This window comes from Mauremys mutica, chromosome 20 (assembly GCF_020497125.1).
Source record: "Mauremys mutica isolate MM-2020 ecotype Southern chromosome 20, ASM2049712v1, whole genome shotgun sequence".
NCBI lineage: Eukaryota > Metazoa > Chordata > Testudines > Geoemydidae > Mauremys > Mauremys mutica.
This window is the reverse complement of record NC_059091.1, coordinates 13505400-13529262: the sequence shown is the minus strand read 5'-3', so window position 1 is coordinate 13529262 and position 23863 is coordinate 13505400. Positions and strand designations below refer to the sequence as shown.

At 62.1% G+C, this 23863-nt stretch overlaps 1 protein-coding gene across 1 annotated transcript; it reads right to left on the bottom strand.

Moving 5' to 3' along the window:
• Positions 1-23127, bottom strand: LOC123353862 (syntaxin-binding protein 2-like). The gene is made up of 20 exons (XM_044995293.1): positions 22997-23127; positions 21385-21450; positions 19925-19974; positions 18839-18920; positions 18164-18240; positions 15922-16000; positions 15150-15253; positions 13855-14003; positions 13017-13101; positions 9317-9447; positions 9063-9170; positions 8092-8149; positions 7531-7596; positions 6778-6858; positions 6308-6443; positions 5104-5210; positions 4530-4619; positions 1903-1988; positions 1328-1485; positions 1-80 (listed from the first exon to the last, which is right to left on the bottom strand). Exons 2-20 carry the CDS (start codon positions 21419-21421, stop codon positions 1-3), a joined length of 1764 nt encoding a protein of 587 aa, XP_044851228.1. The 5' UTR covers positions 21422-21450; positions 22997-23127.
• Positions 23128-23863: the final 736 nt, after the last annotated feature.

The following is a 23863-nucleotide window of genomic DNA, read 5'->3' as shown; positions in this document are numbered from 1 at the left end:
CTAGGCCTCCTCGGGGGCCAGCTGGTCGAGGGTTTGGACGTCATCCAGGAAGCGCCTGGTGGTCAGGATGTGACTGGAACCTGGCGGGGGAGACAGGTGGTTGGTAGTGGTGGGCACAGTGGGGCAGGCATCAGGCTGGCATCACCATCGCCCCCATCCTTGCAGCTGGACCCTGCTCTAGTGCAGGGAGGGAGGGGCTGTCTCCTGCCCCCCCACGGCCTGGCACTGCACCCCTCGTGCCGCTGTACCCTGCATGGCCAGGCAAGAATCCACCCGCTGACAGTGTTCCTCACCCTTGGGTCTTAGAGGGGTGTGTGCAGGGGGTGAGCCATATCCCCATGGGTGTTCCTGGGGGTGTCTGACTGGGCCCCCACACATGGTCCCTTGTAGCAGGGTGAAACCCCTGCTCCTGCCTGGGCCTGGCAGGGCCTGGCAGGGCTTGAGAGCTGCTGCTCTAGGCTGGGCTGATTGGGGAAGTGGCTGCAGCTGGGGCCATGCCCCAAACTGAGCCAAGGGCCTTATAGAAAGGCCAGGGAAGCCAGAAGCCCAGACAGTCTCTCTCTGCCTTCAGAGAGAGAAGGGCCTGGCTGCAGGGAGCTTGAGACTGGATACCTGAGTGAAGCAGGGCTGGGGAAAGGCAGAGGAGCTGGGGAGCTCCAGCCTAGAAAGCCCCAGGCTGTGGCCTAGCAGTGGGCCAACAGGTACTGGGGGTTGCAGAGGGCAGCCCAGGGGTAAGCCAAGGCAGCAGGTCCAAACCCCTTTGCCTGTGGTGAGTAGGCTGATACTGCAGTCTGCCCCAGAGTGTGGGGCTAGACAATGACTGGCAGTAGCCTATACTGAGGCAAGGTGGGGATAGAGGGTGGGGGTTCCCCAAGGAGGGGAGACCCAGAGAGAAAGGGGTTACTGCCAGGGGCAGCACCCCATGTGAAAGGGCACCGGGTCCAGGGAGGGACACGGGGGGCCAGAGGACAGGCGGATCACCAGCCTGCAGAGGGCGCTCCAGCGCTGGACTGAGCTAATTCCCGGAGTCACCAGCAGGAGGCGCCGCGGGGGTGAGTCTGACCCGTCTACATCCCTGGGCAAGGAGAGCCCTGGGGAGCCAGAGGCCAGGAGCTCAGGTGGCTAGATACAGGCCATGTGGGGCTGCGGGCAGGTGGGGCCAGCACATCTGTTCCCAGGCCCCCCCCAGTGCAGGAGGACAGAGGGTGGCATGGGTGCCCTGTGGGTGCTGGGCAGGTGGTTCTAGGGTCTCCCCCTCCCAGAGGGTCCCGACTGTCCCTGACCTGGGCATTCCAGCCACCCTCCCCCCAGGACTCGCCCCACTCACCGATCACCACGTCCCACTTGCCCTCGCTGGCCTGAGTCACTTCGTAGGCGCAGCGCATCTCAGACATGGACACCCCACCCAGCACGTAGATGATGAGGCGCTGGCCCGTCGGGTTCTCGGCCGCTGGCTTGTTCTTGTGCCAATGCCCGGAGTGGGTGCTGGGGGGAGAGAGGGGCAGTGTGGAGACCAGGGGCTCGCTGAGGGATGCCAGATGGAAGGGCAGGGCCCCGAGGAGGCTGGGGGGCAGGCCCTGCCCAAGGCCGTGGGACAGGAGACCCAAAGCCGGCAAGAGGCAGTAGGGGAGGGCGGCACCTGCCCTGGGCTGGGGGTGCTGTCTGAAGCTGGGCCAGTCCCTTTCCTCCATCCTGGGCCCTGGTGTGCTGAGGGACTGCTGGGGGGCGGGAGACATGCTGAGAGGGGTCCAGGGCTCCAGGCTCTTGGGCACCCCCTCCCCTGTAGAGGGCAGGGTCCTGGCCACACACTCTCAGACACACAGGTTCCTACATGCTGGGGGTGGGGCGGGGGGAGGATGGCAGGGCTCTGCCCCCCCACAGCCCAGCCAGGCTCAGCCTTACCTGACAGCAGCCTGGGAGCTGGTGGAAGGGACCGGGTCTGAGAGGAAGGGCCACAGCTCCCTGTCCAGTCTGTCCTCAGTGATGTCCTGGTGGGGGGGGGGGGTGGAGGACAGGTCAGCAGGGGCCAAGCAGCAGGAACCTTGGACCTGGTGGCCAAGCCAGGCCCCATTGGCGGGAGGGGCTGGGACGGCTCCTCACTGAATGATTGACAGTCCCTGGGGGGAGCAGCCTGGGGCCCCCTTTCTGGGGTGGCGCATGGGGAGCCAGCAAAGAGCACACGGACTCCTCCAGTGATGCCCCCCATCTCCCCACATCCCCCTCAGCCGCTCAGTGCCCTGCTGTGAACTCCCCACCCCTCCATCATTATGGGGAGGGCAGAGACCTCCTGCCGCTGGATCCAGGGCCCCTCACTTGGGGGGGGAGGCTGCCCTCAGTGCCCTTTCCCTGCTGCAGGCAGATCCAGGCCCTGCCTCTTGCCCCATGAGGTGTGTCCCAGCCACGCAGGGGGCCCAGGCTGTGATACAGCCGAATGCCACATAATAGGGGCTTTTACATGAATCCGCTGCGTTGACTTGTACAGGGAAGCTTAAGGCCTGACGAGCTGCGGCTGGCGCGGGGAGCAGTGCCCCTGATTGGATTAGCCATGGGATCGAGGCTACCGCAACTGCCTGCTCCAAAATCCCACAGGAGGAACCATCACAGCGCTGGAGCAGGGGCCTGGGAGCCTCCCGCCTGTGATCTACCAGGGCCAGGAGCTCGGGCTAGGGGGTTAATCCTTGGCCTGGAGGAGCCCCAAGCCAGTAGGATGAAGGCAACTAAATGTGCTCCCCTCACCCCCTTGAGGAGTGCCCCACAGGGCAGGGCGATGAGGGGCTCAGGCCCCAGCAAGCATTGGGGGAAAGGAGCGACCATGTCACCTCTCACAAGCTAAGCAGGTTTGGGCTCAGGCAGTGCTTGGACAGGAGACCTCTAAGGAAAAGCCACTGGGTGCTGGGGGGTGCTAGTGAGTCAGCAGAGGGTGCTCTGTGACCCCAGTGCGGCGCTAGGGGGCTCTGTACTGCAGGGAGTGGGGAGGCTCTGCAGGGGGCGCGCTCCCCGGTCAGTCAGTGACCAGTACTGTGCTGCAGGAGTTTGTCCTTCAGATGAACGTCAAACAGCTGCTCCTCACTGGAGGTTAGGCCAAGGACCCTGCCGGCCATTCAGATTCCAGTGCCAGCCATGACAGTGTGCTGCCTGGATCCCCTGCACTTCCAGCCCCACACACTGATCACCTCCTGCACTAGCAGGGCCGGCTCCAGACCCCAGCGCGCCAAGCGCGTGCTTGGGGCGGCATCCCGCGGGAGGACCTCCCGCAGGCAGGAGCGGCTCTAGAAAGTAGGCTGCCCCAAGCAGAGCGGTGCGCTGCGCCGCCCTTTCCCGGTCCCGCGGCGGGTCCCCTCTTCCCGCGGCTCCGGTTGAGCTCCCGCCGGCATGCCTGCGGCAGGTCCACCGGAGCCCGGGACGAGCGGACCTGCCGCAGGCATGACTGCGGCGGGTGCCGTGGTCCCGCGGCTCCGGTGGACCTGCCGCAGGCATGCCTACGGGAGCTCAAACCGGAGCCGCGGGAAGAGGGGACCCGCCGCAGACATGCGTGGGCCTGGTCCGCTCGTCCGGGGCTCCGGTGGACGTGCCGCACACTTGCCGGCGGCTGGTCCACCGGAGCCAAATGCCGCCCCCCCGGGAAAGGGCCGCCCCACGCGCCTGCTTGGCGCGCTTGGGTCTAGAGCCGCCCCTGCCCGCAGGCATGCCTGCGGATGCTCCACCGGAGCCGCGGGACCGGTGACCGCCAGAGCGCCCCCCGCGGCGTGCCGCCGTGCTTGGGGCAGCGCAAATCCTAGAGCCGCCCCTGTGCACTAGACTCCCAGGCAGTGTTGCTGTGCGGCTGTTAACAGCTGCCTGCCACTCCTCAGAAAGAATTCAGGCCCAGTGAGGGACCCCTGTATAAACCGCCCGTGCCCCACCCCAGAGGTGGCAGCATCTCAGCACTGGGTAAGACAACTCCCCGGCACTCGTGTCTATGATTTAAGACCCTAAGGATGGCAGCAGGAGAGGGCTCTTTGATGAGCCCCTCACATGGCTAGAGCCTGGTATGGTGACCAGACAGCAAGTATGAAAAATCGGGACAGAGTGTGGGGAGTAATAGGTTCCCATATAAGAAAAAGTCCCGAATATCGGGACTGTCCCTATAAAATCGGGACATCTGGTCACCCTTGGCGCCGAGGCCCCGCCCGCTCCAATCCCAAATCCTGCTGCCCAGGAGCTGATGGGGAGGCTGGTGCTGCTCGATTTGCAGCACAGGAAGCAGCGCAGTGGGGCAAATGGGTGCCGGACAGCCACTGGCTGCTGGCTGGCGGCCCCGAGCGTGCTGCGCCCCCCGGGCTGCATGAGCCGGATGCTGTGGGCCAGGCGCTGCTGGGGAGTAGAGACTGACCTGGTTGTCTCTGCAGCCGATCCACTATCTGCAGAAATGGTGCGCGGATATGCAGGGCTCTACACATGGCTGACCCCAAAGCAACCCCTCCCCCTTGTGCCCCAGCCTGCCAGGTGTGGACCCCACCCCCAAGGCCAGGAAGCAGACAGCCGGGTACCTCCATGACGTCCTTCAGCCTGGGGGTCCAGCGGGAGAGCGGGTAGGTGGACTCCAGCCTCATCTTCCTCTTGGGTTGCAGCTGCCCGCTCTGGGGGAGGAAGGGAGAGGGGGTGAGAGGCAGCAGGGAGGGGGTGCGGGGTGGGAATGGGGGCAGACAGGGAGAGCGCGGCCTATCTGAGTCGCTCCAGCCGGGCTGGCAGGGGAGAGGCAGAGAAAAGAACAGAATGGATCACTGAGCGAGAGAGAGAGGAGGGGAGAGAGACTGGTGGGAGGACAGAGCCGCTTCACCCCATGCAGTGGTCACCAGCTCCAGCTCCCTGGCGATCTGAGGTCCTGACCCCCAGGGTTCTCTGCAGGGGCAGAAGGGGTCACCCCAGATGGGGAGTAACTCAGGGGTCACCCTCATATGGGGAGGGCATCACCCCACTGTACAGGGGCAGAGGCCACCTCTGTGCTGGGAGTAGGTCACTGCCATAGGGGGACACCCCCAGGATGTCCTGGGCTCCCCTGTGCAGCACAGATCTGCCCCTTGGCATGGGTACAGCTACCGGCCCCTGGCCCCAGTCCCTTACCCCACGCCTGAGGGAGGTGCCCAGGAGCTCCATGTTGTGGATGATGTTGCCCTGCTGCTGGATGCTGGCATGCTGGATCAGCCCGCTAATGGCCTCCTCGCTCACACCTGCATGGGGAGAGGACAGGTCAGCGCTAGCACCCCTGGGACGCACCCACAGCCCAGGCACATTCAGTCCGTGGCCCAGGAGTCCTAGTTCCCCGATCAAATCCTAAGATCCTGCTCTTCCCACCCCTCTCAGAGCTGGGGAAGAACCCAGGAGTCCTGGCTCCCAGCCCCCCTCTAACCACTAGACCCCACTCCTCTCTCAGAGCTGGGGATAAACCCAGGAGTCCTGGCTCCCAGCCCCCTTCTAACCACTAGACCCCACTCCCCTCTCAGAGCTGGGGGTAGAACCCAGGAGTCCTGGCTCCCACCACCATCCGCTCTAACCCACTGGATCCCACACAGTTAATGATTGAATTCAGGTTCTTGCTGCTCCTGCCTCCACAGGTTCTCTCAGCGCTGGGGGCAGGGGTCTCTCTAGCTCCCCCCGGCAGTGCAGTGGGAGCCCCCCTCCCCCTGATCTGGGCTCCCCCTTCTGCGGCCAGTCAGGTGCAGTGTCAGAGCCATGGTCTGGCTCTTTAAGGCTGTGAGGCCTTGAGCTGGAGGGAGGGCAACCCCCCCAAACCATTTACTGCTGCTTAGTGCAGAGGGGGAGGCCTGGCAACTCCACAGCGCCCCCTGGCCAGGAAACTGGGCAGCCAGAGGAGCCACATGAGGGCACCTGGCCTGGGCAATGGGCGCAGGGGCAGTGCCTGAGCAGGGTTACAGGAAGGGCCCCGTAGCAGGGCCCTGCCCCACCGAGCCAGCATGGGGCAGGAACCAATGGGGGAAGAGGGACTGTGCCAATGTCAGGGGCAGGGAGGTTCCCCAGGCCCTGGTGAGCTGGGGAAGGGGCTGGATGCAGCAAGAAGCAGGGAGCTGGTCCAGGGAGGACACAAGGGGTGGGCAGGGAGCTGGTCGCAGGGGGCTCAGAGGCAGAACATGGTGTCTGAACAGCCTGCAGGAAGGGAGGGATGTTCCCCTTCCCTGCAGAGAACGGCCCGGGGGGCTGCTCCTGGTGTGTCTCCCCATCCCCCTCCCTGCAGAGAACGGGCCGGGGGCCGCTCAGGGTGTGTGTCGACATCCCCCCAGTGCTGCCCCCTGCAGGCCTGTGGCGTTACCGTTGTTCAAGATGTAGAGCAGGATGATACGGAGCTTGTCGTAGGCCTGCACACTGGGGTCCAGCAGGACGGGCACGATGATCTTCACGGGGTTCTTGATCTTCTCCCCATCCACATCCATCCCCATGGCCAGGTCCTGGGGGGCGAGGGAGGTGCACACACAAGGCCCAGGTCAGGCCGCTCCGCTTCCTCCCACCCCCGCAACAGGATGGGAGACGCGATGGCCCCATGACCCACAGCTCGTCTACCCCCTGTGCCAGGGCCCCCTCCTCCCTGGGGTCGGCTCCCCCTGGGGTGCGCAATGTGCCTCCAGAGAGTAACCTGAGCCCCATGTCCCCTTTCTGCACCCCCGGTGCTGCATGGTGGGGCTGGCCCTGGCTCCAGCGAGCCTGTGGGTCTGAGACCCCTTTCTCCGGGCTGAGTCATGAGCCAGACTCTGCCCCCCAGCCAGGCTCTGCCCACAGACCCACCTGCTCCACGCCGCACAGCTTCTCCACCGATCCTTTGAAGTGCCGCATGCAGTGCTCAGCCAGGTTCAGGTGTGTGGAGTACTGCGGGGAGAGACCGGGGCACGGGGGGTTTACCGCATCACCGGCTGGTCCAGAGCACCTGCACCGCCCCAACCCGCAAGGAGGGCCCCTCGGCCAGAGGGGCAGCCCCAACCGGCTGTATAAGGCAAGTATATAGGGATTGTTTTGCCCAGCACTGACGTGCTGCCACCTCTGGGGTGGAGCGGGGCAGCTGGAGGGGAGGATCAGGAGGAGGAAGCAGCTTCCAAAGCAGCCCACGGTTTCTCTGTTAGCCACCACGAGGCTGGGGGCTTGGAGACCAGCTGGTGTCGGGGTACCTGTGCCAGTGGCCAGGAGCTTTCCGTTGGCACATGGCCCAGTGGCACCAGGAGTGGCTCCAACGGGCTAGTTTGGAAGCCCACCAAGGCCGTCTCCCGAGAGCTGCAGCAGCAAGGCGTGGGCATTACCCAAGGGCTGCCATTGCTGGGGCATTGCTACTGCCCATGGTGCCACACAGCACCTGGGGGGGAAATGGCTTTGCCCGATGGGACAGGTCAGCAGCTCTCATCAGGCAGTAAAGCAGAGTGCCCGAGAGTGTCCTGCCCCCCAGAGAGTCCCTACTGTGCCTCACCAGCCCCACAGAGCACCCTGCCCCCCCCCATTACCCCACTGAATGCCCTGCCCCCTGCCCACTAACAGCTCCAGCGCCGTTACCTTGTTCAGCTCTTTCTGGTACTGGGGCAACTTTTTCACCATCTGGGACAGGTCCTCGATGTTGGCCTGGAGGGAAGCAGTGGTGAGATCCCGGCCCCTCCCAGCACATGGAACCCCCTACCCCTGCAGGGCAGAGGCCTCGCCTGGGCCAGGGCGGGTCACTCAGGCCACACATGGCTGTGGCTTGGGTTAGACCTGCTTTTCCCAGGCGAGCTGGAATGAGATGGGAGCCCCGCAACCCAAGCACCCCCTGAGGTGTAAAGCGGCAGCAGGCCGCGGAGATGCCAGGTCTGGCTCCCTGCAGCTCTCCCTGCGCGGCCCCGATCCTGCTGTCTGACCCCGCCCCATGGGCCCCTGCCCTCCCCCACTGTGGGGAGCTCCAGAGCTCTGGCTGGGGGCAGGGGGCTCCACATATACTTCTTAGCCCTTTACAGGCAAACCCTGGGAGCAATGGGACAGGCCCCCCCCCCCCGCCAAGGCCTCCTGGGGCAGCAGAGCAGCCTCCCCTCCCCATCAGTGGCAGTGGGATGGGTCCCCCCGTCCCGGACTCCCCCGCCGCACCTTGTCCGTGGTCAGCCTCTTGCTCTCAGAGAAGGTGTGCAGCAGCTCCGTCACCTTCCTGCAGCAGGGAGAGGGGTCAGGCCGGAGCCAGGCACTGCCTTCAAGATAGGGGCGCCCTGTCCTATGCTACAGGGGATAGTGTCCCCATCCCACGGGCACCAGGGTTTTTTGCCTCGAGAGCCTCATATGGGGCCGGGGGAGTGTGGGGGGCTCTTCCCAAGTTACTCTAAGGCAGAGAGTTCAGTGCACCTCTGGGGGCTCCTGCTGGGTGGGTCTGGGGGCAGCAGCAGGCCCAGTAGGAGGTCGGTGAAGGACTCCCTCAAGGGGGCTGTGAGGCGCATGGGGAGATCCTGGGATCGGGGGAAGACAGTGTCCAGGGGGATCTCCGAGAGGAGGTGCAGACAGTGGCTCTGGAAGGGAGCGCTCAGGGGTCCTTTGGGGAGAGGGGCTGGGTCCAGGAGGTCTCAGCACTCAAAAAGGAGCATGTCTGAGGGACGGGCCCCAGCACTGGGTGGGAGGGGGAGAGGGAGTCCTGGCAGTGAGCAGGAGAGGGGTGTGTTGCGGGGGGGTGTCCCTGCACTGGATGGGAGAGGAGTGTATCCAAGGGGGAGCGGGGTTCCAACACTGGGTGGGAAGGGAAGGGGAGGGGTGTGTCTGAAGGGGCAGATGGGGGAAGTCCCAGCACTGGAAAATAGGGGGAGGGGTGTGTCAAGGGGGTGGGCTGTCCTGGCACTGGGTGGGAGAGGTGTGTTCGAGGGGAGAGGTTCTTGCAGTGGGTGTGGAGGGGAGGGGTGTGCTGAAGCATGGGGGTGGGTAGCAGATCCCAGCACTAGGCATTGGTTGGGGCACAGAGCGGTGTATCCTGGGGGGAGGGGGAGATGGGTTCTGGCCCTGGGTGGGGCACGGTGGGGAGTGTCCGAGGGATGGGTGGGGCATGGAGGGGTGTCAGGGGCAGGGCTGAGCGCGCTCACTTGGAGACGTCAGCGATGTGCATGTGGCGTAGCTGCACCCAGAGTTCGTCGTTTTCGTCCAGCAGCGCCTCCTTCTCCCGCGAGACGCTGGTCCCCGTCGTCTCGTACCTGTGGGGGAGGGGAGACGGGGTCAGGCTGCGGCACCCCTCCCCCAAGCCTGGGGGCTACAGAGCAGTGCAGGTGCCTGGGACACATCCCCCCCAGCCCGCCTGAGGAGGAGTGCGGGGCGCCCCCTGCTGGCAGCCAGGCCCTACTTGTAGGTGTCGTTCTCGATGCTGAGCAGGTCGTAGGCCATGGCCTGGTAGGTGAGCTCGTGCAGCAGTGGGGACACCAGGTCGAAGCTCCGGTCCACAATCAGCAGCTGAGAGCGGGCTTTGTCGGGGCCCTGGGGCAAAGGAGAGAGACCTGTCACCCCCTGCTCCAGCAGAGGGGTCCTGGCCTGGCTCACACGGCACAATCCAATGGGCCCTGGTGGCCTGAAACTTCACCACCCGCCCTCTCTGCGGCCCAGCCCCCAACCCCAGGGGGAAGCCAAGAGACACCTCCCAAGCTAGCTGGGACGTGCCCTGGGGTCCTGCCCTGACCGGCAGGGAGAGCTCCCCACCCAGCTGCGCTGCAACGCCCCCTGCAGGGACAGGCCACCTGCCCTTCCTGCAAATAGCAATGCCCCCCTCCCCTAAACACGCTCTCTGCTCGTGCCTCCCCTAAACCCCACCTTGCATCTGAGCTGGGACCCCATGTGAGGCTCTAGCTCCCCACTCCCAGCCTGGGTGGCCCCCCAGTATCCAGTTGGACAGAGACCATTCAAATGGTCAGCATCTCAGACCCACATCATGGGCGCTGGCCCAGCCCCTGCTCCCTGCCTGATCAGCATGCACTGCCCTCTTGGCACAGCAGGTGGCGATAGGAGACCAGCCCTGCGCTTCCATGGCAGACGGCTCTGAGACCAGCTCCAGCAGCCCCAGTGGAACCCAAGCCCACCCAGGAGCACCTCAGCAAGGGGCTGCGTCTGCTCTTCGCTGGGTAGCACAGACAGTCGGAGTGGGGGGGGAACGTACAGCCCCTGACGCTTCCCCAACTGTCCCACCTCAGTACATGGCCCGATTTTCAGCCACGCTTGGGAGCAGAACCTCGGACCAGTCACCACCCACTCGCTGGCAGATCTCCACAGTCTCTGGGTAAATGGGTTGAGGCTCGGGTGACCAGATGTCCCGATTTTATAGGGACAGTCCTGATTTTGGGGGTCTTTTTCGTATGTAGGCTCCTATTACCCCCCACCCCCTGTCCTGATTTTCACACTTGCTCTCTGGTCACCCTGGTTGAGGCTGACGGGGAGGTGCCTCTCTTGGAGGAGTATCTGGCCCCCACCACTGTAGCACTATCATTGCTTCATCCTGCCTCCCCCCGCCAAACCATGCACGTGGGGCTGGGCAGCGCTGTCACCCCATTGCAGAGGGGGATGGAGGCCCAGAGAGGCTGGGTGACTCACCCAAGGTCACACCGGGAGTCTGTGGCAGAGCAGGGACATGAACCCAGAGCTGGCGCCATCATTGCTGTCCAGACCTACCCAGCCTGGGTGGGTTGCTATGCCCAGCGTGCCCCACACCCCCCGCCTCACCTCCTGGACTCGGCTCACACCTTTGTCAGTTCAACTCTGCTGGAGGGATCCCCGACTGCAGATGGGGGCTGGCATAACCACTGGGTCACCCCACCTTGCCCAGAGCAGAGGGGCGGTTAGTGCTCTGCCTGTGCCAGCTACTCCTCAGGGCTGGCAGCTGGGAAACATCAAGGCAAGAGGAACTAGTGCAAACAAGGCCCCAGGGCACTGTCACGAGGGGCTGGGTGGCTTTGGAGACCTGACTGCTAGAGGCCATGCTCCAAGAGACCCTGGGGTTCTGCGCCAGCTGGCAATGTGGGGGGCACACTGGACTAGCCAGCCGGGATTGTGCTGCATGGAGCAGGGGCTTGAGTCAGCACTCCCGGCCCTGCGGTGGGCGAGCTGTCTGGATTCTATTGAAGGGGGCTGGGCAGTCCAGCCTGCAGCCCCTGTCTGATCTGTGCTATTCTCAGGAGCTGGGAGGTGCTGGGGAGCTCAAAGTCCTGCTCCGTGCACACCCTGCTGCTCTTACTCCTGTGAGTCCCCCCAGGGATATCCTGTCATAGGTGTAAGCACTAACCCATGTTACCCGGGGGAAACTGAGGCATGGAGCAGCGTGCCAGGAGTAGGTGGCAGAGGCAGGAATAGGAGCCAGGAGTCTGCAGCAAGTAGCTCCGGTGGTTAACAAGCATGCTGTCAATCCCTTCCCTGTGTAGACGGTTTGGGCAGCCAGGTGTGCGCGGAGCCGTTGGTTGCTTCTCAGCCCTCCCAGGCTTCCCATGTGAACAGCTGATTTGCGGGAAGCGGGGGGAGTGGGGGAGAAGCGGGGCGGAGCACAGGTGAGCTGGGGCTGGGGCTGGGGTGGGGAGCTGGAGCACCCATGGGGTCGGCGCCTAAGGTGCCACTTTTAGGTAATATACTGAGGGGGAGTGGCTGCTCCCCCCAAGCTACGCTCTTGGGTCACTTAAACTTACCGGTTGTTAAATTTAGAAGCCCTTTTAGAACTGGTTTTCCCGCACAGGACAACCGGTTCTAAAAGGGCTTCTAAATTTAACAACTGGTTCCCGCGAACCGGCTCCAGCTCACCACTGTGTCTACATGTAAACCGCTGCAGCTGCGCCGCTTCAGTGACGCCGCCTTTCTCATGCCCCCGAGCAACGCAGTTACACCGACCCAATTGCCTCGTGTAGACCAGGCCTCAGTCTGACCTTGGTCAGTTCTCAGGCGAGAGCTCCCAGCTTCCCTCACTTATCCCCCAGCTCAAACCTTCCTAATTCTGTGTTCTCAAGCTGGGGGCCCTGCTCCGATTCCCTGCTGGGAGCATCCAGCCAGGAGCCATTGGAGCTGGCACGGTCTTTCTGGCTCCCAGGCTGATCTGGGTTGGATTCTCTTCATTTCACCAAGACAGGGAGGTGACACCCCCTCACACACCATGATTCTTACCTTCCCTGAGAGTCCTTCCCCCCCCCATGTCCCGCCAGAGAAGCCATGCAACATATAGGGGAAACTGAGGCATGCACTGGCTTCATAAAAGATATTACAAACATTCCCAGTTGGTCACAGGTGCACAGTCTCCCAGCAGCTCGGCAAAGGCTGGAAGCAAGAGCAGAAGCAACAGGAGGGAGAGATCTGGGCAGGCCTTGGATTTTACATCACTTTGCTTCTCCTAGAGGGACAGGAACCTCTGAGTTTCTTGTGCGAGAATCCAGGGCAGGGTGGGTTTGCAGCTCCCCTCTGCTGGGGGTGGGATGGGGACGGCAGAAGCTGGGGGGAGCCCACAGGCCAGGGCTGACTTGTGGCTAAGGCTTAGGAGAGCTGGGTTCTAATCCTGCTCTGACAGACTCCCTGCATGCCTCAGTTTCCCATCTGTAACACAGGCCACCCCGCCTCCCCTGGGAGGCTGAATTCACTAGTGAGGTTCCGATACCGTGGGGATGGGTGTAGGAGCACACACAGACAGGAGTGTCCAGGTGTGGAAGAGGCTCCGTGTGCAAAGCTTAGTTCTGTGACCGAACTGCCCTGTTTATAAACAGAGAGATTGTGCTGGGCACACACTTCCCAGGCGGTGCCTCGGTTTCCCCATCTGTACAGAGGGGATAAGGACACTGGCCTTTGTAGAGCACTTTGAGATCTGCCCACGGCCAGTGTTAGAGAAGGGCTGGGGCCATTAGTCCCCACACAGGGAATGCTATTGTTCTGCCAACCCCTCAGGATCTCCAAGCAGGTCTAGACCCCACCCCTCCCCCGGCCAGGATCTCCAGGCAGGTTTGAAATCGCTCCTCCTTCCTTCTACTTCTCATGTGCTCCCCACACGGCTCTGTCCCAGGGCGAGGGCACGGCCGGCACAGCTCACTCACCTCTCCCATGCTGGGCTTGTATTCCTTGAACACCTTGAGTTTGGCCAGCACAGCACGAGCCAGGTCGAAGTTCTCTTCATGGTCCCTGCAGCAAAGACAAACCCTATGGGTCAGAAACCTCTCCTCCCGCAGGGCACACACACTTCCTGTAGGAGATGACCAGGTACCCTTCTCCCGCTGGGCACACTCACTTCCTGTAGCAGATGGCCGGGTATCTCCCCGGCACACTCACTTCCTATAGGGGATAGCTAGGTACCCCTTTCCCCGGGCACACTCACTTCCTGAAGCAGATAGCTGGGTACCCCTTGTCACAGTGTGGGGGAGACAAGGCCCTGCACACCCGGCTTCCTGTGACTCACCATGACTCTCAGCCAGCCAGTAAAACAGGTTTGTTTAGATGACAGCAACACAGTCCAAGACAGGTCTTTCAGTACAGACAACAGAACCCCCTCAGTCAGGTCCATCTTGGGGGTGCCAGGGAGGCCAGAGCCCTGGCTAGACTCCCCTCCATTTTCCCAGCCAGCTCCAAACTGAAACTCCCTCCAGCCCTCTCACCCAGCCTCCCCCCCCCAACTCCTCCTCCAGCCTTTGTCCATTTCCTGGGTAAAGGTGTCACCTGGCTCCAACCCCCCTCCTGGTTCTCAGGTTACATGCTCAGGTATCTGGCCTCAAGGAAAGTCTCCCATCCCCAATGCAGACAGTCCCAGCAAAACTCCCCTGCAACCTGCCCAGGTCAATACTCCCCTCTCCCTGCTGCGTCACAGGCACCCACGCAGTATTCAGAGAAAACATTAAGAACATTCCCACTTCGTCACACCCCTTCCCCCGGCACACTCACTTCCGGTAGCGGATGGCTGGAGACTCGTCCAGGGTTTCGCACAACGTGGCAATCTGCTCTGCCAGCATCTCCTGCTCCTTGTTCTTTTCCAAGGAGCGGCAGGGGCTGAACCAGATGTGGAAGGTCTGTGGCCTGTCCAGGGAGTACACCTAGGGGGCGAGGGGAGCAGAGATCAGACCCTGGTGCCAACTGCTGGCAGCCAGGCCAGCTGTGCCCCATACCACGCCCCTAAGATGCGCTGTTGGACCAGACCAGCCTGGCAGAACCATAGCGAGCCCCTAGTGAGGGAGATCCCTTTGCCAGAGCCACTCCTGTTGTGGCAGAGGGACAGCGGCCCAGAGATTCATGCACCAGCCTGGGATGAAGACTCCCCGTCTTCAGGTCCTTACTGAGCTGCAGACTCCCAGGTGCCCTCGGGGTGTGTCTCTGCCCTGGAGAAGTCAATGCTGGGGGAGGGGGCTTGGCCACGCTTCTAGTCTGGTGAAAGCCCCAGTTTAGCCACGGGCAAACCTGGCATCAACGCGCGTCTGCTGCTGTCGCTTATTTCACTGGCCAAACAGAACGAGCCATTGGGGCAAACATGCTTGGACACCAATAAAACAGTATCGGCCATGAAGGGTTTGCTGGCGCAACAGGACGGGTGAACCAGCAAAGCCTCCTGACGGACACTCAGCTTATACCTGCCAAAGCTTCTCTTGGCACAGCTGGCACCGGTACCCCAGATGAAATAAGCTACAGTGGCGAAAGGACTGCTTGGCCAGCATATCGGCATCTACCCAGGGGCTCTGCCACCACAGCTGCATCAGTTACTGGGGGGATTTTTTCTCTTATGTCCCCATAACAAACCCAGACCAACAAAGCTTTTGTGTGTAGACCAGGCTCATATCGCTCTGTGCCTCAGTTTCCCCATCAATGCATTTGAGACTGACAACACAGCCCTCCCCTCAGGGGCGTGAGGGGGGAAATCCACTGACGACACAAGGAGGGGATGGGGCGGTTGGGCAAAGGGCAGGCGTGTGGAGTATCGGGCTGTCTTGCAGGCCTGGTATAAACCATCGGTAAGAGCTGGTAAAGCCGGGGAGGCAGGGCCCTCCTCCCCTAGACATCTAAGCCAGTGATTCCCCGTCTCACAGGGTGTGAGCAGCCAGCTAGTCCCTGCTCCCCTGTGCTGGCATCAAATCTAGGGCCCTAGAAGGGAAAGGTTCCCCCCACCCCCGTTGAACACTAAGGGTGGGGGGTCGTACGTCACTGTCTGCCCCGCAGCCCAGCTCCTCCAAAGCCCGGCCACCCCTCACCTGGCTCTCGTAGGGCAGGAAGGCCACGTTGATGTCCTTGAGGGTTTTGATGGCCTTGGTGACCCGTGACTTCCTCAGCTTCTTGACCAGAGGCTCAGGACAGGCTGCAAGGCAAAGGCAGTGGGTGGGGGTGACAGGCACAGGGCTCAGGACCCCCAGCACAGCGCCAGCCCCCCCAGACAGGGCCAGGATGGGCACAGCAGGGGCAGTAGTGCTGCACACCTGTGGGGAACCTGGGCAAGCCAGCAGGGACACACAGGAGTCAACGATGAATCCAGCCCCCACCAGAGTCACGCCGGGTTCTCGCCTGCTGCAGCATCAGCAGCGAGGGGGGGCCACAATCTCTCCTATGCAGCCCCGTCTCACACCCTCCCTCAGCCCATCCACAGGGGGAAGTGACTGGAGTGTACAGCTCAGGATGATGCACAAGGAGGAACGGGGACTTGGGCTCCCCCTGCCGCTGTAATGGGGAGAAGCAGATGTGACCCTGACACACTGAGTATTCTGGTGGTGTCCCATCCCCCCACCCCAGTTGGGACTGATGGAGCAATGCATGCTGGGAATGGTAGCCAGAGGCCACCATTCTGGGCGCACGCTGTGAGCCGTGTTGGCTGGAGGCAGGCCCGTGGGGGAGAAGGGGGGGAAGGGGTAGGTGGGGTCGTTCGGTCTGGTCTGCTGGGGCACTGGCCTGCTGGCAGAGAGAGACCCCCCACCCCCACTGTGCCGCTGGCCAGGCTCCCAGCTGGAGAATCCGCTGTATCCTGATACTCACGGCTGATGAAGAAGACGTGAGCCGCCTTGTAGTTGAAGTTGGGGGTGCCCTGGAAGTCACTGATCAGAGCCTGCACCGACTGCAAAGGGGGAGGGGGGTTGTCAGCACCAGCCGAGGCCCCTCCCTGCTTCCCGAAGGGCCCAGCCCATGCCCAGCCCCTGGGGACTCAGGGTCCAGCATGATGCCATCAGGAGGTGGGCTGGTTTTCACCCCCCTGGCTCTGGGCTCCCTCCCCACCTGGAGCAGGGCATGTGCCCATGTGCCCGGGACAGCCTCAGGGCCCAGCCCCGTCTCTCGCCGGCACACAAGTGTCCGTGCTCGGCCACAGACGAGACCTGGCATTGGCCTTGCTGCTGAACTAAGTGGGCTCTGAGCAGTGCCCAGGGAACAGCCGGCCGAGCAGCAATCCCAGGCAGCCGCCATCAGGGCCCGCTCCCTCCCCCGGTGCCACACTGGGCACCTGCAGCTTTGCCACACCAGCTAGCCAGGCAGGGTGTTCGGAAGCTGTTCGGACCACGTGACCGGCCATTGTGACAGGTGAGAACCTGGCTGCCCGGTTGTGACGTTATTGATGTGAACAGGGACCATATAGAACATGGATGTAGTGGAACCAAATCTTGTATAAATGGGGTCAAATAGGGTGTCTAAGACAAGGTTGTGGTTTGCTGGATGTATATGTGTATCATTTTTGTAGTTGAAGTTACAAATATTGGCTCTAGACTGTGTGTATTTCAAACTTCTGCTATGCTTCTGGGTGACACCTCAGACACGTTGGTGTTAGCTCTGCCTAGCCTGCTTGATGGCTCACTAAGGATCATCAGCTAAACAACTGACCTATTGAGAGAAGGCAGATATGCTTTGAGACTCAGCAAAGTATGCAGGGACTTGCCTAGGTGACTCCAGACACCATTTTGCTGTCATTTTCCACAGTAAGAACAAAGAGGTGTTCTTACACCTGGAAAAGACTATAAAAGGCTGATGCCTCATCTCCATCTTGTCTTCAGTCCTGCTTCATACTTCTGGAGGGACTTTGTTACAAGGAAGCTCTACACAAAGGACCGAATGACCCATCCCAGCTGTGGATGTACAGTACTCCAGAGACTTGATTTGAACCTGCAGTTTATTCTATCACTGCTACAAGCCTGAACTAAGACCCTTGCCGTTACTGTATGTAATTGATTCCATTTGACCAATTCTAGCTCTCATCTATATCTTTTTCCTTTTATGGAAAAACCTTTAGATTTTAGATTCTAAAGGACTGGCAACAGCATGATTTGTGGGTAAGATCTGATTTATTTATATTGACCTGGGTCTGCGGCTTGGTCCTTAGGGATCAGGAGAACCCTTTTTCTTTTATTAGGGCATTGGTTTTCATAACCATTTGTCCCCATAATGAGTGGCACTTGTGGTGATACTGGGAGACGGGAGTGTCTAAGGGAATTCCTTGTGTGACTTGTGGTTAGCCACTGGGGTAAGACCAAAGTCCTCTGGCTGGCTGGTTTGGTTTGCCTTAGAGGTGGAAAACCCCCAGCCTTGGGCTGGAACTGCCCTGTTTTAAGCAATTTGTCCTGAATTGGCACTCTCAGTTGGGTCCCACCAGAACCAGCATCATTACACGGGTCCCGAGCCCCAGCCCCCAGCTCGCAGGCCTCTACTCCAGCGCTCCGTCCGCGGGCAGCACCTGTGGGTTCTGGGCTGCACCATGCTCCGCCAGTGCCCCCTGCCCCTGGTCTGCCTCCACTCACCTCCCTGCAGCAGATGCAGGAGCCTCCTCCCCCACAGTCCCCGCTACATGAGCCTCTGCCTCAGCGATTCTCCTTCGCTTTGAGTCTCAGCTGAGGTTAGGGTAACCAGATGTCCCGATTTTATAGGGACAGTCCTAATATTTGCGTTTTTTTCTTCTATAGGATCCTATTACCCCTCCAACACCTGTCCCGATTTTTCACACCTGCTATCTGGTCAGCTTAGCTGAGGTTGCCTCTCTCCACCTGCTGCATCATCCCATCCAACCCCCATGGGACTGCACTGCGGAGAGGTCCGTGGGACAATCTGTGCTTCCCATGGCAAAGAACACGAAGCCCAGCTCCGGGGAAGCAGCCTCTTGGGGGGCCCTACTAGCCCCATTGCCATCCTGAGGTCGTGCTGCGCATCCCCCCGGACAGCGCCACCTCCAGGCAGCACGAGGAGCTGCCCCGGGGTCTCCCCTGCTCCCCATCCACCTGCCTCAGGCCCGAGCTCCTACCTTCTCCACAGGGCTGAGCAGGTAGATGGCCTCCAGGCTGGGGATTGGCTCCCGGCACTTGTCAATATCTTCCACAGCTTGGGGAGAGCAGACACTGGGTGTGGGTCAGTGCGTCCTAGCCACCCACCCCAGCTGCTCTCCACCGGGATGGGGGGAGGGAAAGCCAAGGGGAACAGGGATGTTCGCTGGCAGCAGGCTGGGGGGTTCTGCAGGCTACAATGCAGCAGCTGCTTTGATGTGGGGCCATGGGCTGCGATGCTGCCACAGTACGGAGCAGGGAGGGAACATCCCTGTGTACTGTGCTGGGGGCACCCTGCTAGAGCCCTGGCTCAGCTCTGTGCCCCTCAACCCCAGGGCTCCTCCACCCTGGAGCAGGGAGCCAGCATTCCCCCTCCCCAGCCAGGACCCTGCCTGCAGCGTGGGGGAGGAGCAGCGAGGAGTTAACGGGAGCTGAGAAAAGTGCTGAAGACGTTCCAGGGGCTGAAAGCGCCGGGCTAAGGGAACTAGAGCTGGCTGGGAAGGTACCAATAGCAAGGAGGGCGTCTACGGGGCTGCAAAGGGAGGAAACTAGATGCAAACATGAATGTAGACAAGTCAACTCCCCGACTGTGAGGTGTGTCCAAGGGGGAGGGGAGCCCTGGCGGGGGGATCAGACGGGAGGGAGGGCCCACTCACGTGTGATGCCTTCGTTCACGATGTCGGACATCTTGCAGCATGACGAGAGGATGCGCGTGCTCGGGTGGTCCATGATTAGCACCTGAGGTAGCGAGAGGGGAGCTAGTCACTGCCCTGAGCCCAGCTGCCCACCATCATCATCCATGGCACAGCCAAGGGAGCAGAGCGACTGCTAACGGCAGAGCCGATGGCTCCCGGCCCAGCCCTTCCACAGCAGAGCAGCAGGGCCGTTACCAAGCCTGCACTTGGCTGAGCTGACCGTGCTAAGGACTGCGTGAGGAGCGACAAGGAAAGCGGCTCCGAGCAGAGTGGCTGGTATGAGATGTAGGAGACGGAGACAAACCTGGGACCCCCGGCCATTCGGAATGGCTCTACCCTCCTAGACTGGAGGAGATCAGCCTCTTCGCCCAGGTGACAGGGTGAGTGCAAGAGGCAGGGACAGAACCCAGGAGTCCTAGCTCCCAGTGCCCTGCTCTGATCCACCACATACCCGGTCCCCAGCCCTCGGACAGAACCAGGATCAGGGCACGGAGAAATGGAATGAGAGGAGTCTCCATGTTCCCCTAGGAAAGCCCTGTAGGCCATCGGCCCAACATCTCCACCACCTTCCTTCCGTGCCGAATGAACCCATTGCTCTGTGCAGCCCAGCATCCCTCTGTACCAGTTCCAGCCACTGGGAAAGCTAGTCCCCTGTGCTCCCTCTGCCGCACCGGCCTAGCCCACTGCTCCACACACCCCAGCCCAGTCCATGCCGGGGGCTCAATAACCTGCCTGCCCAATGGTGCATACTGCCCCCATGCTTGGCGTCTCCTGTTCCTCCTCCCACCCAGGCTGGCTCACTGGGCCCAGTGGTCTGATCCGGTGGGGGGGGGGGGATATATGGGGCTAGCTGGACAAGCTGGGGAAGACAGACATACCCAAGTCTAGCTGGGGACGGATGATGGGCTAGACAGAGCAGGGATCTGATCCAGCCTGGAAAACCTCAGGTTTCTAATGAATCCCAAGAGGCTGGAGGGGGAGGAGCACAATATATGGATACAGCATATCCCCAGGGGGACACCAGGGCAGCAGGCCCGGCCGGCTTACCTTCCATTCTCCTTCCTTCTTCACGCTGCGAAAGACAACGCTGAAGATCTCTGCGAGGGAAAGAGACGGGGATTAGTGGTGGGGCTCGGACAAGATGGCTGTGCCCTGAGCCAGGACCCACTGGCTGGTGGAAAGACCCCTCGGAGAAGTGGCTCAGAGGCTGCTTTCAGGCCAGCTAATGATGTGCTCCTAGCAGAGCCCCCAGTCACCGACCGTGGTGGGCTGGCAGGCTAGATGGGCCGTGGCTCTGATAACCTTTCCTTTCTGCCAGGCCAGATACGAGCGCAGCTGAACTAAGGATCTGACCCCGTGCAGCAAGAGATAGGGCCGGCTCTAGGTTTTTTGCCGTCCCAAGCAAAAGAATTTTGGCTGGCGCCCCCCCCCCCAGAGCCCTGAGCTCCCCCCCACTCACCAGTGCCCCCCCACCCGCACTACCTGCAGCCCCAGCACTGGGCTCTCTCTTCCACTCACCCACCCACACCCCCTGCCATCCCAGCACTGGGCTCCCCCCCAAACGTGGGATCCGCTAACAGCACACGGCAGCCGAGCCCTGGCCTAGCTGCGACTCTGTCCCCATGCGGGTGGAGCTTCTGGGCGGCGTGGAGCGGGAGTACTTCCAGGTGGTGGTGCAGCTGTGGGGTGGCGCGGAGAACGTGGCCTCCTCCCTGGGCTTCGCGGCGCTGCTGGTGGCCGAGGTGGATCAGTTCGTGCTCACCCCCCTCACCCCCAACATGCTGGTGGCCGAGGACCTGGAGAGCCCCCCAGACCAGCTGCTCTTCAGCCTCACGGTGCCCTGGCCCAGCCCTGGCCTTTTAAACCCCAGGTGTGTGGTTTGGATTTAGCCACAGGCCCCGTCCACTGCAGCCTGGGCTGGAGATTCAGCAGTGGCCTGGGCTTCTGAAGTAATGCAGCCCTCACAGCAGGTCAGGGTGTTGTGAGAAGACAAGGACTAACAAACACCTCAGAGTCCAGCATGCACAAGGCAGCAGAGGCCATGCTGATCGAGTGTCAGGCTTTAACTTGTTCTCTCCTACATTACAGCTGTAGCCTAGGCCAGCTCTGCGATGGGGCTGGGCTGAAGCGTACTGCTTCACTATGGTACAAAGTGGCTATGATGTCATTTTTCTCCTCGCACGCAGCCATTACCCGTTCTGACAGGCTGTTTATAACACTAAGATTACTAGTTTTCAGAGGTGGTCGGTGGGGAGAGGGAGGGGCGCAAGTTGGAAGTTTCGCCTAGGGCACAAAATATCCTTCCACTGGCCCTGGTGGGAGTCACCCCAATGGAAAGAGATGCTCCCCCAAGGTGCAGCTCTTATGGCAGGGGGCAGCCCTTGGGGGTGGGGCAGACACCCTCCTTCCCCTTCTGCTGTGTGACAAGCAGGTGATGGGGGGAGCTCTCTGCTCCGACTGACACCTAATCCTCCCCAACTGGGCCCTGCCCCCGGCTCCGCACTTACTCTCGCGCACCACTGCCTTCAACCCGGATGGAGCCATCTTCGCCTCCTGTCACGTCCACTCGAGTCCTGTGGGGGGAAGTGGGATTCAGCTGTGCATGGGGCAGGGCTGGAGTCAGGACTCCTGGGTTCCACCCCTGCTCTGCTCCTGCCCTTGTGCGCGCCCTGGCCTCTCCCTGCCGTGCTCTGGTGAGTGTCTGTGACCCCTCACAGATGGATGGGCCCAGCCCCCGCTAGTGTCACTGATGGATGGGCCCAGCCCCCCCAGTGACTGATTTCAGTATAAAGCAACTGAGGTGCTGGTGGGTCGATGTCTGCAAGGCTGATGACGGCCGAACGCCGCAGCCCCCCACTTCTGGCGCTGCGGGGGCCGGGCCTGGGCACCCATGGGCAGGCGCCTGGTGACAGGGCCACGCAGGTCCCCACTGAACCCCCACCTGGTCACGTGGGGCACAGAGGGAGGCAGGGGCCTCGGGCAGGCTTAAAGCGAGGACGGGGTTCGGGTAGTGGGGCCTCAGCCCACTCCGGTCAGAGCCCCCCCCCTGAGCTGCAAGTCCCCCTTCCAACCAGTGCCCCCCTCAGCTGTGTCCCCCCACCTCCACCCAGCCCCCCCCAGCCAGGCCCCTCGCCCCCCACCTCCACCCAGCCCCCCCCCAGCCAGGCCCCTCGCCCCCTCACCTCCACCCAGCCCCCTAGCCAGGCCCCTGCCCCCCCACCTCCACCCAGCCCCCCCCAGCCAGGCCCCTCACCCCCCACCTCCACCCAGGCCCCCAGCCAGGCCCCTCGCCCCCCCACCTCCACCCAGCCCCCCAGCCAGGCCCCTCGCCCCCCCACCTCCACCCAGCCCCCCAGCCAGGCCCCTCGCCCCCCCACCTCCACCCAGCCCCCTAGCCAGGCCCCTCGCCCCTCCACCTCCACCCCGCCCCCCCCAGCCCGGCCCCTCGCCCCCCCACCTCCACCCAGCCCCCCCCAGCCAGGCCCCTCGCCCCCCCACCTCCACCCAGCCCCCCAGCCAGGCCCCTCGCCCCCCCACCTCCACCCAGCCCCCCCAGCCAGGCCCCTCGCCCCCCCACCTCCACCCAGCCCCCCAGCCCGGCCCCTCCCCCCCCCCCCTCCACCACGCCCCCGACCCTGGCCCCTCGCCCCCACAACTGCACCCCCCCCCCCAGCCAGGCCCCTCGCCCCCCCACCTCCACCCAGCCCCCTAGCCTGGCCCCTCGCCCCCCACCTCCACCCAGCCCCCCAGTCAGGCCCCTTGCCCCCCCACCTCCACCCAGCCCCCCAGCCAGGCCCCTGGCCCCCCACCTCCACCCAGACCACTAGCCAGGCCCCTCGCCCCCCCACCTCCACCCAGCCCCCCCCCAGTCAGGCCCCTTGCCCACCCACCTCCACCCAGCCCCCCAGCCAGGCCCCTCGCCCCCCACCTCCACCCAGCCCCCTAGCCAGGCCCCTCGCCCCCCACCTCCACCCAGCCCCCCAGTCAGGCCCCTTGCCCCCCCACCTCCACCCAGCCCCCCAGCCAGGCCCCTCACCCCCCATCTCCACCCAGCCCCCCCCAGCCAGGCCCCTCGCCGCCCACCTGCACCCAGCCCCCCAGCCAGGCCCCGGGCTGTACCAGGAGCAGGAGCGGGTTCGATGGAATCTCCTTCCCTCACTCGTCACTTCGGGCAGAACGTGCTGGGCAGGCCTGAGCCGCGCACACAGTCACTGGGATGGACTGCGCCACTCGGCAGGGAGCTCAGTCCCCCCTGCCTTTAGTGGCAGGAAAATATGGTACAGTCCCACCAAGGGTGACATTGTCCTTGGAGTGGCCAATGGGGGGAAAAACCGGTTGGATCCAGTTAGGACTGGGCCATGATAACAGTAAACAACAAGATGGCGGTCACAAGATGGCAGTTCAGACTCCATCTTGGATTGCTGCTTTAGCTTTACAAACTACACATTGAATTTAATAGACACATATTTTAACAGACTATAATCCTATAACAAAACACACCCAGCAGTATAAACAAGTCATTGTCTGTAGGAAATGTTAGTTTGCACTGACTTCACTAATGCTTTTTATGTAGCCTGTTGATGTACCCCTGGAAGACCCTCTGCGTACCCCCAGGGGCACATGTAACCCTGGTTGAGAATCACTAGATTAGAGGAATGGTGGAGGGGGGGGGGTCTAGGAGTCAGGACTCCTGGGTTCAATCCTGACTACAAGCAGAGTGGGGTCTAATGGTCAGAGCAGAGAGCTGGTAGTTAGGATTCCTGGGTTCTAGTCCAGGCTCTGCAATTGATTCATTCTGTGACATGGTTTGTTTTGCCTTGTCTGCGTGTGACATGTGGAGTGCAGAGACCTGCCCCAGCCCTTCCCTTCTGGTGGTGCAATAATTAGTTTTATAAGATGTATATCCTGTAAGCATTTCCATCCTGATTTTACAAAGATAGTTTTTACTTTTTTTTTCTTTAATTAAAGCTTTTATTTTTAAGAACC

Excerpts from the sequence above, each read along its gene's own strand:
- LOC123353862 (XM_044995293.1), bottom strand. The coding sequence starts at position 21,421 with ATGGCTCCATCCGGGTTGAAGGCAGTGGTGCGCGAGA. Across the intron at positions 8,150-9,062 it reads CACATCGCTGACGTCTCCAA|GAAGGTGACGGAGCTGCTGC; the intron begins GTGAGCGCGCTC and ends TCCCTGCTGCAG. Across the intron at positions 4,620-5,103 it reads GCACCTCCCTCAGGCGTGGG|AGCGGGCAGCTGCAACCCAA; the intron begins GTAAGGGACTGG and ends TTCCTCCCCCAG.